We start from the raw sequence: 21725 nt of genomic DNA on the forward strand, positions 1-21725 counted from the left end.
AGAACATGCGGGTCTAAGTCATGGCAGAACGTTACAAAATGTGTTGTACCACTTCACAAGGTGAGTTTTCATTTTTCATTGGATTAAGAAAACAAAACTTTCATAGGGTGAGATGCTTTCAGTACACTTCGCTCATAGGGGTTGTTTCACAATGTGAACTTTAGTACATTCTTTTGTCTATATACGGTAAAGGATCTATTATTTTGAACAATTCAATTAAATTTCAACATATTGGGTAGTTAAAAATAAATATAAGAGTACTTCAATAATCTTATATTAGAAATATTAACAAAATTTGCAATCCTAATTTAATTCACATTTTTCTAATAAATATTTTTAAATTATCAATATGCATAAATATTTGTAATTCTACATTATTGGTATATACACCATTCTTGAATTTTCTAGAAGAGCATTTGAAAATGATCTTGATGATTTCTTAAACATTGTCGCACATATATCTTATATTGGTATGTGGACCACTAAAATTCTCTCCATAGAGATATTGAAAATGGCTTTGATGATTTTTTATTATTGTTGACTTCAAAAAGGCTTTTGATACCGTTCCGAGAGACAAGCTTTGGTTGAGGATGGAAGAATTGGGGATTCCTAGGCATCTCAGAGCTGCTGCTCATAGAATGTACGAAGAGGTGAAAGTCAAAATCAGAACTTCAGATGGCATTTCAGAATGTTTTAGGAGCGATATCGGGGTCAAACAGGGCTGCCCTTTATCCCCTACTTTATTTGGTTTATATATTGACAAACTGGAAGAGTGGTTAAACACGCAAGAGCGTGAAGGCATTCAGCTAGGGGAATTTGTTATAAAGCTACTCCTATATGCGGACGACCTCATTTTAATTGCCAAATCTGCTTGTGGTTTGCAAGACCATCTATCTTCTCTTGAGCGCTTTTGTAGAATGGTGGGGATACAAGTCAATATCAGCAAAACCAAGGTTATGATTTTCTCTAATAATAAAAAACAGCATCAACATGAATTTTATTACAATGGAAGTGTTCTCGAAGAAGTTGCGGAATATAAATACCTTGGCATCGATTTCAACAAAAAACTAAGCTGGTCTAGCTGCAGGTATAAAAGGACATTAGGTGGATGGAAGGCTTTCTACGCTCTTCAGAATAGGTGTCGTGAAGCGGAGTTGTGGGATTGGAAAACTATTCAAACCTTGTTTGGTCTTCTTGTGCTGCCAGTTGTTCTTTATGGGTGTGAATTATGGGCCAGCAGCACTACTATAGCACAATGGAAACAAATCGAAGGAATCCAAAAGCGCTTGATTACAAGCAAGTTTAAAATTAAAAGCACTGTTCCATATGACATCATGCTAAGTGAAATGGGGGCTGCGCCTATTGAGGCACTTGCTATGGTTCGCCTTTTAAGCTATCTAAAAAGAATCGAAAAAATGGAAGAGGATAGATGGCCGAAAGTTGTCTTTAGTGACACACTATGTAAGCGAAAAAGGACATGGATGCAACAAAACATCAAGTGGATGAGTAAATGGAATATTCATTTCAATATGTGCCCCACAAGTAATAAAGAAATAAAGGTCTTTGTTATGGAGAAATTCTACAAGAGAAATTGGGGAAGCGAGATTGGGAGGAAGAAACTATATTATATAAATGAGTTCAACCCCACTTGTGATCAACTCGAAAAAGTGTACATAGGAGCCAACATTTCTTGGAGAGCTAAAATTCTTATTGCTCAGTTGAGAACCAACTCTCACCAACTTCGTTGTGAGATCGGGCGTTGGAAGAGGCCAAAGGAGGCTTGGGAAGAGAGAATTTGCAGATTTTGCAATTCTGAAAAAGTGGAAACTGAACAGCACTTTATTCTAGAATGTGAGGCCTACAAGGATAGCAGGGATAAGTTTGCGGATACTATATGTGACAGTTCTTGGCATAACCTGTTCAACGAAGAGTACATTGAGCAATTGGGGGGGCTCATCATTAGTCTACACAAGAGGCGAACAGCGCTACTTAAGTCTGCTTGAGTTGTCTTGCTGTCCCATAGGCTATTTTTGGCCTCGTGGACGTTAAAATTTTATCTATCTATCTATCTTGTCTTTGTATGTGGTTTACTACTTATATCAATTGTCTAACATGACACTTAATATACATATATTACTAATTTACAATTACTTTCTAGTTTTAATAATAATTTTTATCATAAATAATTATTTCTATAGATTCTATGCTGCATTATTATTGTTAGATTTAATCAATTTTAAATAAAACATAGAAATTTAAAAACTTACCAAAGATTTTTCCAAATGTTACTAATTTATAATTATATTATTGGTAAAATATTTAAATTGAAAAAATGTTAAATTACTAGGAAAAGAAACGGCAATCAATATTCTTCCATTAAAATGATCAAACAAACGTGCTATAAGATTCCTAAGATACATGAGGCAATAAATGTTCTTTTTGAAAAGTTGGCTAAAATGTATTTCCTATTATCCATTAGCTTTGATGGCTATAAGAATTGGACAATTACTTGTTAAAAAAAGTTCTAATAATGCAATTGATCTAATTACTAACATTATTAATTGGAGGGAAAAAAGATATCACCCTATGCCAGTCCCAATAACTAATTTTTTTTACCCCTTATACATCACTTTTTTATTTCAGTATCACTTCGTTGATTTGTATGAGTTTGTTAGATGTTGGTGTTTTGTCGAGGAAGAGACCCACTAGCCGTTAGAGGGGTTAGGGGGGTCTACAATAACACATGTACTAATAGCTTATTATTTTTTAACTTTTTTGGTTGGTGATTGACCTATTTGTGCACTCCTATTAGGACATTTCATAATGGCTACTCCACAACGTCTACATAGAGATCCATAAGTGGGCATGAAATTAGTGACTAATTGATCTCCTCCCCTAAATCTGTGATTCTTTACATTATAATTTAAATTACTTTTTCCAATAAAAAAATCATTGATCCATGGATTTTGAGATGCCTACAACAATTCCCAAAAGTACATTCCCTCGAAAAAAGATGGTCAAAATTTCATTAAAAAGAAACTGCAACTATGATCTGTAATACCAGGTACAAAACATTGAAATTTGCTTCTTGGTTTACATGCCATGGCAGAAAAGGCAATACGGCTCTGCCAGTTGCAGGGCCTTTAAAACAACTTGTCCCACACTTTTATTATATACCAGTTAACTTGGATGGCCCCAACAAAACACAACATGAGCATAACCTACTTCTGATGCACAGCAGCCTTGATGGAGCTGCCACCGAGCGGCTCTCTTTCTTTCACACTCCAAACTTAACTACCAAACTAACAAACAAACTCCCTCTGTAAGTGTGGATTCCTCGTTTACACGGAAACCAACTCGAAGTTTTTTTCCCTAGTCAAAGTTGAGGCGTGATTTGTACGTGGCGGTGGGAAACCAGTTGTGTGGGATGATATCTCTGGCAGAGAGTGTTCTGTTGGAGGAAAGAGATGTTACTCGCAGTGAGAATGGCGCCTTCAATGGCCCTCCTAACAAACACCAGTTCGCTCCCCACAGATGCCTCATCTGCATCCAACTCCCTGACCCCGCCTGCACTTTCCATGCAACCACAAAACCAACGAATTCAGTGGACGAAGCTCAGATGAAGCATATGAGATCATACTAAGACCAACATCCTTCATAATTTTGAGTAGCTTTTTCTGTTGTGAATCTTGATTGATCAATGTTTAGTATACACAATGAATGTAGAAAGATTGAAAGATATGGAATGTGGAATGTATACCTCTTTCAGATGTACGCCTCCCACATCACCATCGCCATCTTCATACTCGATCAGAACGGAAAACCAGTAGTCCGTTGACCCCTCATTCACATGGAATGTGATGTTTCTTCCCGGATACTCACATTTTGTCCTGAAACATTACATTACCTTACAAATAGTCAGCACAAATTTCCTCCAAATTCATAATGCAGCATGTCAGATGATTTTGTTTGAATACTTTCAATCGCTCCTAGGAATTCACTTTCTCAGACAATCACATTCAACGGCTCAAGAATGTTAAGTATGTTCATACAAAAATACATAAAAACAAGATTAACCAACTTCCACTGCACTCCAAGAAAGCCATGAGAGGAACAAGAGAAGTGCTGAAGGGAGTGAAGGGTTGTTTTGCATGAGAATACCGTCTGTAAAGAACAGGGAGCTCGCCAGTGTTGAGAAGGCTGCTGACCTGGCCTGCCACAGCCATACGACCGAAGGCAGAGCCGCTGAGATCAAAGTGAGTTCTTCCAAAGGCACAGTATCCACCTGGGCATTCGTCAGTTACAATCACTGTCACTGCCCTCTCCGCACACATGCTCTGCTCCAGGCATTTCACCTGCACTTGCACACAATCGAAAACTTCATTACAAACTTACACCCAACAATCCAACATTATAAAGTTCAACATCTAAGAAGAAATGGGGTATTTGTAAAGAAGAACCTTGTAGCATGCTCCACAACCTTCTCCACCTTTGAACAGCACCGGGCTCACAGCACCCACTCTCTTTCTAAATGGCTTCACATCCACCAAACTCCCATACCCACATGCACCTCCTGCACATTCACATTCACATTCACATTCACTCCATTAGCTAGGTCTAATCTGTTTGGTCTCATGGACGTCATAAAATAGCATTCATTCATAAAGCAATGAAATGAAAATGAAGTATAATAATGTGGAAGTTTACCAGTACTTCCATCGCCATCAGGACTACCATACCAGGTAGCAGTAGCAGGGCGCCATTGGAGCTCCTCTGCCTCAAAACCCAAACAGAGGAACACACTGGCCCCCAACACCACGAGCCCAAGCGACTGAAATGCCTTCATCATTCAAAGCCGATGAAGAACAGGGGAAGAATGAGCCCCAATTTAAAGAAAAGGTTGGAAAGTGATGTTCAAGAACAGGGGTAAGAATGAGCCCCAATTTGAAGAGGAGATTGGAAAGTGATGTTGAAGAACAGGGTAAGAAGTAATCCCACTCCAAGGAGAGGAAAAAGATATGGGGAATAATGATGTTCAATCAGAAATGAGCGAGATTGGGCCCGTGAAGCACTTAAAAGTTCATCTCTTGAAGTAGACCCAAATCATTCCTTTGCGCGGGAATGGAATGAACATTGTTTACTACACACGAACACGAACACGAACACCATGTGACATGGAATTCCTGCATTAAAGCCGCTAATGGTGGTTGGGCACTCAGAAAAAGAGATGTTTGCCTCGACTATATTTTATCCCGCCATGATTATTTACTCTTTTCAGAGCAATGGCGTCGACTGTGAGGCCCCATTTTCACACTGTGTGAGATGGGGACAGGGGAAAAGAAAAAGCTTCTTCTGTTTTAGATTGATGTGGGAATTTGTCGGTAGGAGAACGGGATTGATTTGGGGAAAAAAGTTAGGGCAGTGGGTCTCTCTTTTGTCGCGGCCGCCGTAGTCTGGATTTAGCAACAGTAAAGTCACATGGTGATGAAGAGACGGGAGCATCACATGTGTCTGCACTAATGCTGCCTGCCGTATCATTGGTTTTTCCATGGTGGAGAATCAGTTAGTTGAAATAACTAACCATCACTGCACTCAACACAGATTTAATGTGAAAAGAAAGAAACAATGAGCTCTGCCGACATCCATTAATTTCAGCGTTTATTGTAGTCTTAAGTTTGATTAGAAGATGGGCGGGCTCACATGCCAGACAGAAAACTCCTTGTCTATAGTTTTACTTCATGTTTATTGAAGACCACGCATTAAAGCTGCCCTTCTGTCCTCCTTTCTATCATTCTTTTAATCTTGCATTATATCAATTTAAAATTGGTTTATGTGATTGAAAGATATATAGAGACCAGAAATGGATTAAAAAATTAGAAAATGTATTGGAAGAAATCTTATGGAAGTCTTAAATAGTATATTTGACATTTGGAGACATATTTGGATTAAATAATCTATTCTCACTTAATTAAAAACATATCCATACATGTGTCGGTATGTGGATTTCTCTAAGGGTCCGTTTGGTTCGTCGAAGATGATAGGAATTGGCTTTTTCAAAATCCGGATTTGAAAATTTGTGCGTTTGTTTCAAAATTTGCAAAATGAAATTAACATACGAGACTTCCAATTTTGCCTCAAAACTAGGTTTTCCAACTTCCTAAAAAAAGTAGGAATTGAAAATCAAAACCTAGTTTTGTTTTTTAAGGAGTGTAAAACCAATAGATTGGACTACTTTTTGAAATTTGCCTTCAACTCCAAGCTTACGCATAAAAATGTGTCTTCACACGCATCTTCCGAGTGAAACAAACGGTTTCAGTAAAATCCCAAAATTAGAATGAAGATATACAAAACCTTGATTTGGCTAAACCAAGGTTTGTAAAAATCCCGATTTTTTAAATTCCACGAACCAAACAGACCCTAAGAGCATTGGTAAAAGAATGGAAAATGTATTGGAAGAAATTTACTATTAAGTATTAAATTAACTTATATGACTTTGAGACTATGTGATTGAGATGTAAGGGTATGTGGATCATTGGGTATGTGCCACTTTGGAAATCTATAGTGTGAATCTTGAATTTGGTACAAGGGAGTCTTCTTTTTGAAATGTGGAAAGATTGAAAGTATGAAGTAACTAATCTAGAATTTTCTATCCATGTCTTAAAATTTTTGTAAGATTGTGCTAAGGCATTGGAATTTCCCATGTAGGTCTGAGGATCAACCGTCATTGGCCAAATTCACTCCATTGGTGGAACTCACTGGTTGATGTGCCCAAAAAAGGAAATCCCTTCGATGAGAGGCTAGGGATGCCATTTGTGCTTCCAAAGAGAAGAATTAACTTGTCTAGTATGAATTGGTCTAATAGACACACCTTCAAAAAGTTGTTGACTAAGATTGAACATACTTAACAAGAAGATATCAGGATTTCTTAAACAAGAGTCAAATGAATATTCAAAAAAACATAAACAAAACAATCCAATCTTATAATATTAACAATATTTAATTTATTTTTGTTTTTCATTTCTAATATAAAAAGTTATCAAATATTATGCTTATAGAAATACTAAAATCCATGTCAACACAGACAAAATTAAGAAAGCAAACTCTAATTTTTAATCCAATCTATATAGGAAGAGACTTATGTTTTCACTTCATTATTTAGTTATTTTCATTTCTTTTTTTTTTGGTTTGTTCCACTTAATAAATTATTTAATAATATTTACAATGTTTTGCACTTCGTTGTTTTGATTTTATTTTTATTTTAAAAATATTTCTATTTTTTGATTGGCTTTTTGTATTTTTGGTAGAGGTTATTTTCATTTTTACTCAAAAAGAAAAGAGTTATGTAACCAATGAAAAAAACGTTTGTAGGTTTTCAGAAGTCCCATAAATTCTTACATTTGGTAGAACTAAATAGGCTTCATTAATTTCGGCTTTGTAAATTTTCCATGACATTTTATTTTATGTAAGGGCCATTTTTTCTCAATTATTTTGTTGTTATTAGTGTTCTATGACACAAAGGAATTTTGAAATAAGTTGCTTCACATGATTCTAGCTAATTTTATTGGGACTTGAAAATTAACACTCCAACTATATTTCTCATCTTATTTATTTTTTCTACTTTTTATTTATTTAAAATTCACATGCTTTAATTTGAAATGTCTAAATTAAACCTCAACTTTGAACTTATTAAAAAAAAAAATATTTTCAACTTAAAATGTCCTTATTACTTTCCTTTGAAAAGATATAAATATAAAATTATAAAATATGTACTTGTTTTCTTATAATATAGCCTTATATATGATTATTAACATCTATTTTCGTGATTTCTTAGAATGCACTTGTTTTTGAACAATATGTACTTCTTAATGTTGAATGATTTTTTAAATATTACTAAATATTTTATATAAATATCTATTATTTTGTATTGATTTATTTATTTTATGTTAGTATTTCTATTATTTAGAGTATTTTCAAAATTGTGGTCTAATATTTTATAAATTGTAATACGAATAAAATGTTATATTATTTAATTTAATTGATCATTTATGTAGTTAAATTTTGATTTATTAATTTATGCTTATTTTTAGAATTCTTTCTTTAATCAATTATTTATTTCTACAATGACCATTCTATATTTGAAGGCAATGTACATAATATAAACTTATTTTACATTTTATGAAAATTAGTGTCTAAAATGATGGACATGATTTAATTGTAAACTAGAATTATAGCTGCTCTTGATAGAAATAAAGTAAAATATACCAAGCACTAATATAAATTAAGGTTCAAAATCTTGCATTGTGTTCACTTAATATTTTGTTGACGTTTTTATCTGTGTCTTTAATTTGAATATATATATTTAGAAATATAATGTTTTGGTTTTCATTACAACAAAATATAATGTTTTGGTTTTCATAACAACAAAATATAATGTTTTGGTTTGCATTACAACAAAATATAATGTTTTGGTTCTCAGTTTTTTAACACACTACAATGGACACATTATATTTTGGTTTTCATTACAACAAAATATAATGTTTTGGGGGTTAGAAAAAAAGATACATGAGAGAGACGTAGGGAGATTGTGATAATATTGAAGGGTGGAGGGGGGAATGCGGGGAGGGGGGAAAGGGGGGGGGAGAGAGAGAGAGAGAGAGGGAGGGGGGGTTAGAGAGATACTAAAAGACGGGGTTAGAAATAAAGATACATGAGAGAGAGGTAGAGAGAGTATGTGATAAAGGGCAGGGGGGGCGAGAGAGAGAGAGAGAGAGAGAGAGAGAGAGAGAGAGAGAGAGAGAGAGAGAGAGAGAGAGAGAGAGAGGTTGGGGGTAATTACAAAAATACAAGGTATCATAAGATAAAATATTACTAATAGGAAAATAAATGAGGTATAGTGAAAAAGAAAATAAAAATGACATAAAATAGATAGGCGTGGTGAGAGACAAAGAGAGGGGGGGTGGGATGGGGTGGGACTTAGCTTAGGGCATGAGTTAGATAGTAAAAGAGGGGGTTAGAAATAAAGGTGGTGATATTGTAACACCACCTTTATTAAAATAATTAATTAATTAATTAATTATTAAAACCTAAAAAATGATAATGAATCCTAAACATTACTCTAAATCAACTAAAACCCATATCCTTAACACTAAATTCATTTTAACCCTAACTATAAACCTCAAAAAAACTCAATCTCTAAACCCACTTAGAAGCCTTGACATTTTTTACTATTAAACTATCCAATAGTACAACCCTAAATAGACATTAAATTAGACCTATTTCACAAATTTAAAATTTTTTCTTATACGTAATAGAATTATACAAATTCATCTTTATATATATATATATATATATATATATATATATTAAAACCTAAAAAATAATAATGAATCCTAAATATTACTCTAAATCAACTAAAACCCATATCCTTAACACTAAATTCATTTTAGCCCTAACTATAAACCTCAAAAAAACTCAATCTCTAAACCCACTCAAAAGCCTTAACATTTTTTACTATTAAACTATCCAGTAGTACAAGCCTAAACCTACATTAAATTAGACTTATTTCACAAATTTAAAAATTTGTCTTATACATAATAGAATACATAAAGATAGGGAATACATAAGAAAATAAAATAATTAAAGAATCAAAAAGGTAAATCTATGCTGGAGAGAGAGAGAGAGAGAGAGAGAGAGAGAGAGAGAGAGAGAGAGAGAGAGAGAGAGAGAGAGAGAGAGAGGGTGGGTTGAGCTTACAACATGAGTTAGATAGTGAAAGAGGGGTAACAATACATGAGAGAGGCGTAGAGGGAGTATATGATAATATCAAGGGGGAGAGGGGGAGGGAGGGACAGAGAGAGGGAAGGAGGGAGGGAGAGAGAGAGAGAGAGAGACAGAGGGTGGGTTGAGCTTACAACATGAGTTAGATAGTGAAAGAGGGGGTTACAAATAACAATACATGAGAGAGGCGTAGAGGGAGTATATGATAATATCAAGGGCAGAGGGGGAGGGAGGGACAGAGAGAGGGAAGGGAGGGAGAGAGAGAGAGAGAGAGAGAGAGAGAGAGAGAGAGAGAGAGAGAGAGAGAGAGAGAGAGAGAGAGACGAGAGAGAGAGAGAGAGAGATGAGCTAAATATGTTGGATAAATAAGGGGTGAGAGATAGTGAGATGAGGTAGAGGAGAGAATGGAATGATAATGATTACTTGAAAGAGAGACACACACATGAGATTAAATGGGAGAATAAATAGTCACAATCTCTAGGGGACAAAGTGTTAGAGGGGTAATTACAAAAAACAAGGTATCATAAGATAAAATATCACTAATAGGAAAATAAACGAGGTATAGTGAAAAAGAAAATAAAAATGACATAAAATAGATAGGCATTGGTGAGAGACAGAGACAGGGGGGTGGGATGGGGTGGGGCTTAGCTTAGGGCATGAGTTAGATACTAAAAGAGGGGGTGAGAAATAAAGGTGGTGATACTGTAACACCACTTTTATATATATATATATATATATAAACCTAAAAAATGATAATGAATCCTAAAAATTACTCTAAATCAACTAAAACCCATATCCTTAACACTAAATTCATTTTAACCCTAACTATAAACCTAAAAAAAACTCAATCTCTAAACCCACTTAGAAGCCTTCACATTTTTTATTATTAAACTATCCAGTAGTACAACCCTAAAACTACATTAAATTAGACCTATTTTATAAATTTAAAAATTTGTCTTATACATAATAGAATTATACAAATTCATCTTATATATATATATATATATAACCTAAAAAATGATAATGAATCCTAAAAATTACTCTAAATCAACTAAAACCCATATCCTTAACACTAAATTCATTTTAACCCTAACTATAAACCTAAAAAAAACTCAATCTCTAAACCCACTTAGAAGCCTTCACATTTTTTATTATTAAACTATCCAGTAGTACAACCCTAAACCTACATTAAATTAGACCTATTTTATAAATTTAAAAATTTGTCTTATACATAATAGAATTATACAAATTCATCTTATTATATATATATATATATATAAACCTAAAAAATGATAATCCTAAAAATTACTCTAAATCAACTAAAACCCATATCCTTAACACTAAATTCATTTTTAACCCTAACTATAAACCTAAAAAAAACTCAATCTCTAAACCCACTTAGAAGCCTTCACATTTTTTTATTATTAAACTATCCAGTAGTACAACCCTAAACCTACATTAAATTAGACCTATTTTATAAATTTAAAAATTTGTCTTATACATAATAGAATTATACAAATTCATCTTAATTATATATATATATATATATATATATATATATATATATATATATATATATATATATATATATATATATATATATATTATATATATATATATATATATATATATATATATATATATATTAAAACCTTAAAAATAATAATGAATCCTAAATATTACTCTAAATCAACTAAAACCCATATCCTTAACACTAAATTCATTTTAACCCTAACTATAAACCTCAAAAAAACTCAATCTCTAAACCTGCTCAGAAGCCTTGACATTTTTTACTATTAAACTATCTAGTAGTAAAACCCTAAACCTACATTAAATTAGACCTATTTCACAAATTTGAAAATTTGTCTTATACATAATAGAATTATACAAATTCATATTATTAAAATTTATGTAGTAATATAATAAATATTAGAATTGTATATTTTCAACATCCCCTCCGGATGCTACTAGCTATATACATATTATATATTTATATAATATATATAGAAAAAGCTGAGAGATATCAAAACTTTAATTTTTGTGCATAAATTAAAGCCTTGATATATCTCAAGCTTTCTCTCTCTATATGTATATATTATATAAATATATAATATGTATATAGCTAGTAGCATCCGGAGGGGATGTTTAAAAGAATACAATTCTAATATTTATTATATAGTATTATATTAATACATAAATTTTATAATATGAATTTGTATAATTTTATTATGTATTTAATTTTATGTAAGACAAATTTTTGAATTTGTCAAATAGGTCTAATTTAATGTAGGCTTGCAGTTGTGGTTGCTTAGGTTTAATACTAAAAAATGTCAATAAAATTAGTTTAGTGTTAAGGATAGGGGTTTTAGTTGATTTAGTATTATGTTTAGAATTCTTTATCATTTATAGGATTATTAGGTTTAAGGTTATGATTCAATTTGGGTCAACATGTAATCACTAATAGGGTTCACTATTGGCTATGGTTATTATGTATTGAATGTATGTAAGGTTTAACATTAAATATAAATTTATAAAATAGTAAATTAAAGCCTCAATAACTATAGGCCTTCTTTATATTTATTATATAATAGATACATAGCTAGTTGCGTTGACATGATAAAACCACATTTTGGCTTTGTGCTAGTGTCTAGATAATATTTATAATTATATTTTTATAGGATAACATATAGAATAACATTAGGGGTTTATATTAAATTGGCAATTTAATATATGGGTTAGGGGTTCAATATGGTATAGTATTTAATTAGGGGCTAAAATTTAGTGTCCAATTTAGTTTATTATTCAATTAGTATTAGGGTTAGTGTTCAATTTGGTTCAGTGGATCTAGTTTATTATTTAATTAGGTTTAGGAGTGTGAGTTTGGGTTTAATTAAAGGTTTATAATTAGTGTTTGGTTTAATTTAGTGTTAAGGTCAGGGTTCCATTTCATTTTAGATATATAGTTCTCTCTCTTTCAACCTTCCCTATAAATATCTCCTTTTGTTCCATGTCATATCTAACATCTCTCTCTCTCTCTCTCTCTCTCTCTCTCTCTCTCTCTCTCTCTCTCTCTCTCTCTCTCTCACACACACACACACACACACACACACACACACACACACACACACACAAACACATAGTGCTTTCTATTAAAATCCCTAATTATCCTACTCCTAAATATCTATATCGTCTCTCTTAATTCTCTTTTCTTTCTTTTTAAATTCCATGTCCTAATTACTATCTTTATCTACCTACCGAATTTCTCTAATTCCCACTCTCATTTTTAATTCCCCATAACTGCTATCTACCTTTGTCTTATGTCTTTCCCCCTCTCTCTTCACTCATTAACATCTCTATATATCTATTTTGATCCATAATTTTTCTCCCATTGAAAGTCTTTCCTCATTTCTTCCCCCTCTTACTTTTGGCATTCTATTATTACCCCCCTTCTCACAATCACTTCCCTCATAATTATAATCTCTCTCTCTCTCTCTCTCTCTCTCTCTCTCTCTCTCTCAACCTAATTACTATCTTTCATTATCTACCACATTTCTCTTATTCCCACTCTCAATTTTAATTTCCCATAGTTACTATATGTCTTTGTCTTATGTTTCTCCCCCTCTCTCTACACTTATCACAAATGTTTGTCTTTCATCAACATATCATCCTCAAATCTGATGGATCCTCTCTCTCTCTCTCTCTCTCTCTCTCTCTCTCTCTCTCTCTCTCTCTCTCTCTCTCTCTCTCTCTCTCTCTCTCTCTCTCTCTCCTCTCTCTCTCTCTCTCTCTCTCTCTCTCTCTCTCTCCCCCCTCTAATTATTTACTCTTTATCTACCATGTTTCTCTTATCCCCTCCTCTGGCCTTCATTTCTCTATAATTACCATCTATCTCTACCTTATGTCTCCCCCCCTCCCCCTCTCTTTTAGTGTCAACATCTATATCTATTTTCATACCTAATTTTCTCACTTCTCAAGATATATCTCATTTATATCCCTCTCCTCCTCTTACTTTCCCCTTCTCCCTTTCGCCCTCTCTAGACCCTCTCACTATCTCTTCCTCATTATTACTATCTATGTTTACCTCATGTCTATCACCCCATATATTTCTCTTATTAACATCTTTGTCTACTCCAATCCCTAATTATCCTACTCCTAATTATCTTTCTTTATCTAAAACATTTCTTCCCCCTCTTACTTCTCACATTCTCTTATTACCCCCCTTCTCACAATCTCTTCCTCATAATTACCATCTCTCTCTCTCTCTCTCTCTCTCTCTCTCTCTCTCTCTCTCTCTCTCTCTCTCTCTCTCTCTCTCTCTCTCTCTCTCTCTCTCTCTCTCTCTCTCTCCAAATTATTTACTTTCTCTATAGATGACTTATTCCTCTTATCCCCTCTTCTGGCCTTCATTTCCATATAATTGCCATCTATCTCTACCTAATGTCTGTCACCCCCCCCCCCCCCCCCCCCCACTCTCTTTTAGTGTCAACATTTATATCTATTTTCATCCCTATTTTTCCCACTTCTCAAGATATATCTCATTTATATCCCTCTCCTCCTCTTACTTTCCCCTTCTCACTTTCACCCTCTCTATACCCTCTCAATATATCTTCCTCATAATTACCATCTATCTTTATGAATTTGTATAATTTTATTATGTATTTAATTTTATGTAAGACAAATTTTTGAATTCATCAAATAGGTCAAATTTAATGTAGGCTTGGGGTTGTGGTTTCTTAGTTTAATACTAAAAAATGTCAATAAAATTAGTTTAGTGTTAAGGATAGGGATTTTAGTTGATTTAGTATTATGTTTAGGATTCTTTATCATTTGTAGGTTTATTAGGTTTAAGGTTATGATTCAATTTGGGTCAACATGTAATCACTAATAGGGTTCACTATTGACTATGGTTATTATATATTGAATGTATGCAAAGTTTAACATTAAATATAAATTTATAAAATAGTAAATTAAAGCCTCAATAACTCTAGGCCTTATTTATATTTATTATATAATAGATATATAGCTAGTTGTGTCAACATGATAAAACCACACTTTGGCTTTGTGCTAGTGTCTAGATAATATTTATTAATATAATTTTATGGGATAACATATAGAATAACACTAGGGGTTTATATTAAATTGGAAATTTAATATATATGGGTTAGGTTTCAATATGGTATACTATTTAATTAGGGCTAGATTTAGTGTCCAATTCAATTTATTATTCAATTAGTATTAGGGTTAGTGTTCAATTCAATTAAGTGGATCTAGTTTATTATTCAATTAGGTTTAGGAGTGTGAGTTTGGGTTTAATTAGAGGTTTACAATTAGTGTTTAGTTTAATTTAGTGTTAAGGTCAGGGTTCCATTTGATTTTAGATAAAAAGTTCTCTCTGTGTCAACCTTCCCTATAACTATCTCTTTTTGTTCCATGTCATAATTAACATCTCTCTCTCTCTCTCTCTCTCTCTCTCACACACACACACACACACACAAAGTGCTCTCTCTCTCTCTCTCTCTCTCTCTCTCTCTCTCTCTCTCTCTCTCTCTCTCTCTCTCTCTCTCTCTCTCTCTCTCTCTCTCTCTCTCTCTCTCTCTCTCTCTCTCTCTCCCTCCTCTAATAATTTACTCTTTCTCAACCTTGTTTCTCTTATCCCCTCTTCTGGCCTTCATTTATCTATAAGTACCATCTATGTCTACCTTATGTCTCCCCTCCTTTCCCTCTCTTTTACTGTCAACATCTATGTTTATTTTCATACCTAATTTTCCCACTTCTCAAGATATATCTCATTTATATCCCTCTCCTCCTCTTACTTTCCCCTTCTCACTTTCACCCTCTCTACACCCTCTCACTATCTCTCCCTCATTATTACTATCTATGTTTACCTCATGTCTATCACCCCATATATTTCTCTCATTAACATCTTTGTCTACTCCAATCCCTAACTATCCTACTCCTAATTATCTTTCTCTCTTACTTCTTGCATTCTCTTATTACCCCCTTCTCACAATCTCTTCCTCATAATCTCTCTCTCTCTCTCTCTCTCTCTCTCTCTCTCTCTTCCCTAATTATTTACTTTCTCTATACATACCTTATTCCTCTTATCCCCTCTTCTAGCCTTCATTTCCCTATAATTGCCATCTATCTCTACCTAATGTCTCTACCCCCCTCTCTTTTAGTGTCAACATTTATATCTATTTTCATCCCTAATTCTCCCACTTCTCAAGATATACCTCATTTATATCCCTCTCCTCCTCTTACTTTCCACTTCTCACTTTCACCCTCTTTATACCCTCTCACTATCTCTTCCTCATAATTACCATCTATCTTTACCTCATGTATATCACCCCATATATTTCTCTCATTAACGTCTATGTCTACTCTAATCCCTAATTATCCTACTTCTTAATTTCTATCTCCTTTATCTATTTCTATTTTTATTCCATGTCCTAGTAATTATCTTTCTTTAAATCTACTACATTTATCTTGTTCTCACTCTCACTTTGAATTCCCCATAATTACTATATATCTTTGTCTAATGCCCCCCCCCCCCCCCCCCCCCCCACTCTCTCTCTACACTCATTAATTCCCCATAACTCTCTCTTTACCTCGTTTCTTCCCCCTCTATCTTCTTTGAATCTCTTATTATCCACCTTCTAACAATCTCTTCCTCATAATTACCATCTCTCTCTCTCTCTCTCTCTCTCTCTCTATATATATATATATATATATATATATATATTTTCCATTATTACCTACTTGTACCTCTCTATCTACCTATCAACCCCTACCTATCTCTTTCCCTATATTTAATCTACTTCTCTATTTTTGCCTTGTTATATCTCTCTCTTTTTCAATCTCCCATAGATACATGTACCTCCTTGTACCTATACCTCTCTATCAATATATCTCTATCACTTTATGTCATTATCTATATCTCCCCAACCTTCTCTATTCTCTTTCCCATATCTCTATATATTATATATTTCCTGCTCTATATTTTTATGTTACTTATCTCCATCTCATTTTTATCAAACCCTTTCCCCTTCTATCTATCTATCTCATTTTTATCCCACTCTTTCCTCCTATCTCATTTTCACCACTCCCTATTTTTGTGTCTCTTATTAATCTAGTATCCTACACTCTCTATATACAAATGTATTTCATCTCTCTTTATGCTTCACTTCATATCTATTTGTCTTTTTACCATTATATTTATCTCCCATTCTCTCTTTCTACATTTGTCTTCTTATAATCTCTCCTCTCTTTATACTTGTTATTTTTCTCTCTATCTTTGTGTACCTCCCAATCCCTACTCCTCTCTTTATACTTATTTATTTTCCCTTATTACCTACTTGTACCTCTCTATCTACCTATTGACCCCTACATATATGTTTCCCTATTAGCAACTAATGTTATTTCAATGATAATTAACATGATGAAATTTTATATCATAATACACTTCTTCTAATTTGATCCATATATCTCTCTTCACTAACTATCATTTCCTTATTCATTCCTCCCTCATCTCCTCTCCTCATGTATCTCCCCCATCTCTCTTACTCTACATTTCTATCCACATATATAGTCTCATCTTTATTTCTCTCTCATACACATGCACTTCTCCGTATTTATGTATTTCTATATTTCTATGTCTCCATCTCTCCTTCTATCTATTTCTCTTTATTTCATCTCTCACACACCTTCTCTTGAATTTAAAATAAATAAATTAAAATAATTAAATTTTTAAAATTGTAGCTTCATTTTTAGATTGTTATTTACTGTGATTCATTTTCATATCTTTCTTTAAAAATATATATAATAATTAATTTCATATTCACAAATAAGGTAGGTTCATTTTTGAGTTTAGACTTATTTTCATTTAAAAATTACAAAGAATAAAATTACTTGGTAATAATTTTTTTTAATGTGGAATAATGCAAGTTAAAATCTTCTTGCACTCAAATTCTAATTTATGTTTTAAAAAATCATATTATCTAAAATAGACTATATATTCAAATGAGAAGTTAATAAAATGCTAACTTTTTTATAAATTTTGTTATTTTTACTTTTGAATAATAAATATTTTGATATTATTATGTAACATTTAAAAATATAATGATAATTTTTGGCTCTCCTATCTATTTCTCTTTGTTTCATCTAGTCTCTCCACACACCTTCTCTTGACTTTAAAATAAAATAACTTAAATATTAAAAATATCACCATTACAATATTTACTTAGAATAAATTTAATAATTAAATTAAAAAATATTATAACTTCATTTCTAGATTGTGTAATTGGATATTTTAGAACACATAACTCTTTAACATTTCATCATCTTTCAGAGAAAAATATGTGTTCCGCGGCCTTTCGGTTGGTTTTGCCTGTGTAGTATTTCATGAAGCACTTTGTGTCTAGTATTACTTAGCCACAGTGCTCCCGAGATTCGAACTTGAGTCTCTGTTCAAAATGTGCTTGTACATGTACTCAATGTCTCTGGACACTTGCGACAAAGAAAACATAACTCTGTCGTCTGCTATTCTCCCCCAACCCTACAATACTTCCCAAAGAAATCCCTCCTATTTCTTCTACTTCCAACCATGACTATAATCATTTGCTTGGTTTGTTTTATAACCTCTTCTTGTTCCCTAACTGGCCCAATTTTGGGTGTATTCATTTTAGGTCACTTTTCTTTCATTCGCACATGAAATTCTTTTTTTTAAAATTCATGTAATTCATACAAAATTTGTTACATGGTTTTGGGGGGTCTCTTATGAGACTGAAGAGCCTCTCGACTAATAAAGTAAAATATACCAAGCACTAATATAATATAATAAAATATCATACACTTTAATTGAATCTCATCATGATTGAAAATTGATTTGTTGATTGATTTAACGTTTTCAATTCTTTCTTCTACCATTTTATGTACAATAAGGATTCCATATTTGAAATTTACATATATGAAATATAATTATCTTATGCTTTGTGAAAGTTTAGTGTAGTATGAAATAACGAATAAAATTTGATTTACTATAAAAGACAATAATTACTCTACATATTGATAAGATATTTAAACTATTTTAGTAATAAATAATTATGTCGAATCTTATTGTTAAAAAAAATTCTTACATTTTATTTTTAAAAAAGTATCTTAATAAAATAATAGAAATGATAAGGTAAAATTAGAATTACTCTACACACTAAAGAATAAATCAACTACTAATATAATTAGAATATTTCACCAAAATATTAAATCTAGTAAAGATAAATTTATCGATTGATTTCAAATTTTCATTCTCATTTTGACCATTTCTTTCTAGGATAATCCTTCCACATTTAAATTGAAAAAAAAAAATTAAAAAAATAATCTTATATTTTATGAAAATTAATAGAAACAATTAAAAAAAAATTAGTTTACCAATAAAAAAAGGACAATAATTACTGTTAAGACTAATACAACATGAAACACATACATTTATAGGAAAAATGAAAAATATTATTAAAAGTATTTAGTACGAATGATTATTTTGTTGGATTGATATTGAAAGATCATTGAATCCGTTTCGAAAGGGCACATGGAATAATTTAAAGTTGAAAGAAAGCGTTGATTGCGATATAAAAGGCAAGTTTAATGACAATACGACGGAAAATGTCAAAAAAACAAAAAACAAAAAATGTTGGTGGTTGTGGAAAATACAGTTACGTGTGATAATGCAAGGCTAACTAGCGCTTAGAAAACGACAACGGATAATCTAGTTAGTCAAACGAGATCTTCATTGCTTATGATTCCTTCATTATAATTTCTGTTCTATGAACTTAAAATATTATAGGATGGTTCTTACAACATTTTTTACTGCAATAATATATAAGAATATTTTATTGATAATAATAAAAATGGATAATGTTTATGGTTTTTTAATGAATAAAGTTGGATGGTTTTAAACCCGTTATAAATTAAGTCTTGTCATATTAAAAAATTTAAAATCATAAGAGATGAGATTGAGATAATATCTTAATTAATTTTAAAAATATTTTTATGATGTGACCTTTCGGAATGGAGGCTTTTTAATTCACCGAATTGTGGGTGGAACTCAATCGTAGAGTATTTTTGGTGGAATGAATGACCTTTAATTTTTTTACTCTTGGTATTTTTAGTACTCCATGAAGAAGTTTTTGCTTATTTGAATTGATATGAAAACCCAACAGAAAAAAGAATTGAAAAAGAAAACCAATACTATAAATTTATTAAATAGTAGATTAGCCTTCTTTTTTGTAAAATATTAAATAGTAGATTAGCCTTCTTTTTTGTAAAATGTTCATATTAGTGTAAGAATAATATTGAGTTTATCTACTGATGACAATTGGAGAACAACCAAGGGTCAAAGAAATTTTGAGAAAGGGTCAAATTTATAGAGCCCAAAAATGGCTCTAAGTGGGAAACTGAGAGGAGTGGGTTTTTCAATATTTCTCAGCTCTAGAGAGGAGGATGTTGATGAAGAGGATGATCCTCGTGGCCATGGAAAGGTGTCTTTGCAGTTGGTTTTCAATCCTTGCCCTCCATTCTACCATTCGTAGTCTTGAATGAGAGTTGTGTTAACAGAGTCCTTTTGGGCTCTATGGATTCTTACACTTTGCTCATTGATAGTTGAGTTTTCTTTTTAGAACATTGTTCCTTTCCTATAAGCTTGGACTTTTGTCATGGAGGTTATTTCTAGTCATGAGCTCATTTTTATGAGTCCCCCTTTCGTATGGTTGCATGCTCATTTTAGGGAAGGTTTGGTTTAGATTTGTATGGGGATTTATTTCCATGATTGGACCTTGCATTTGGTGGGTTGGTGCTCATAGCACATCCAATTTTTTTGTTTTTATGAGTGGTGTGGGTTTACCTAGCATTTATGCATACTTGGTGGGCTTATTCTTCTCCAAAAATGTGTTGAACAATATTGTTTTGGTCAACAATAGTGTGCATTGTTTGCATCTTTCTATTTTCAAAATTTGGTTGTTACTCTCTGTAGAAGCATTGGCTCCTATGCTACCCATGTTTATGTTTTGCAAATCGTCATGGACATACTTTTTAGGTCTCACGTGGGATGGTTCTAGTTAAAGCCCTTTTTGGTGGTGTCTAGCCAATGGAATTGCTACATGTTTTACAAGTCATTTCTTGCTTGGTGGTCTACTTGTCCTATGCAACTCTCTACATGTGGTAGATGGTTGGTGTTTACTTAGGTTACTATTTACACTTTACTTTACTTAAGTAAACTCATCTTCTTACCTATCTATGCTTCCTCTAGAATACCACAACCCAAAGGAGTAGAGGGACCTTGTAATGTCCCCATTTTAGTAGTTGACCAAGTGTGTGTGCGTTAGCCTTGTTCTACATGGTCCCGAGGGCTAACGAAGGGTTTAATGGGATCTTGGAGTGTTTTGGCCTAGTCATTTCCAGTTTGGGCCAAAAACGAAGTTGATTTACTCAGTTTCAGGCATACTTACTATTTTTAGTAAGTCGGCAGGACACAGTGCAGGTCAATTTGGTGATTGGATTTGATACTCCTCGGTGAGAGCTTTCCGATGAGCTATCACTCGCATTATTCGGAGTCCGATTGCTAATACATTTTAATGCCTGAAGTTTTATTAAAGTAACGTCTAATTTAATTGTAAAATATTAAAGTGTTATTTTAATATTTATTTTATGGTGATGTGTACCCAAGGGAGACATAAGGGGTATTTTAATATATGTTTTATATTACACATCTTTTATCCCACATTGCCCATATGAGTTGAGCGGACCCGTGGGAATAGAATAAAAGGAAGCATTTGTGGCTTCATTAGACAGGTTGAATATGAGAAGAAATTGGTGTGTGAGTTGCAGCTTTGTTCTTGGCATTTGAGGACGTCTATCCTCTCTTGTAACATTCTAGACGTCATTCCCTTGGGGTTTGGCCT

At 32.8% G+C, this 21725-nt stretch overlaps 1 protein-coding gene across 1 annotated transcript; it reads right to left on the minus strand.

The window, feature by feature from the left end:
- Window positions 1–3048: 3048 nt before the first annotated feature.
- LOC149543376 (expansin-B3-like) lies at window positions 3049–5518 on the minus strand. Its single transcript, XM_089798179.1, has 5 exons — window positions 4708–5518; window positions 4461–4573; window positions 4162–4355; window positions 3761–3890; window positions 3049–3567 (listed from the first exon to the last, which is right to left on the minus strand). Exons 1-5 carry the CDS (start codon window positions 4847–4849, stop codon window positions 3373–3375), a joined length of 774 nt encoding a protein of 257 aa, XP_089654305.1. The 5' UTR covers window positions 4850–5518; the 3' UTR covers window positions 3049–3372.
- Window positions 5519–21725: the final 16207 nt, after the last annotated feature.

The sequence above is a fragment of the Cupressus sempervirens genome, chromosome 8, assembly GCF_028749045.1.
Source record: "Cupressus sempervirens isolate cs-2001-9-10 chromosome 8, ASM2874904v1, whole genome shotgun sequence".
In the NCBI taxonomy this organism is placed as follows: Eukaryota; Viridiplantae; Streptophyta; class Pinopsida; order Cupressales; family Cupressaceae; genus Cupressus; species Cupressus sempervirens.

Coding starts and splice junctions, on each gene's coding strand:
- LOC149543376 (XM_089798179.1), bottom strand. CDS start 4,849: ATGATGAAGGCATTTCAGTCGCTTGGGCTCGTGGTGTTGGGGGCCAGT. Junction 4,356..4,460: donor GTTGTGGAGCATGCTACAAG/GTTCTTCTTTAC, acceptor GTGCAAGTGCAG/GTGAAATGCCTGGAGCAGAG. Junction 3,891..4,161: donor CTCCCTGTTCTTTACAGACG/GTATTCTCATGC, acceptor GTAATGTTTCAG/GACAAAATGTGAGTATCCGG.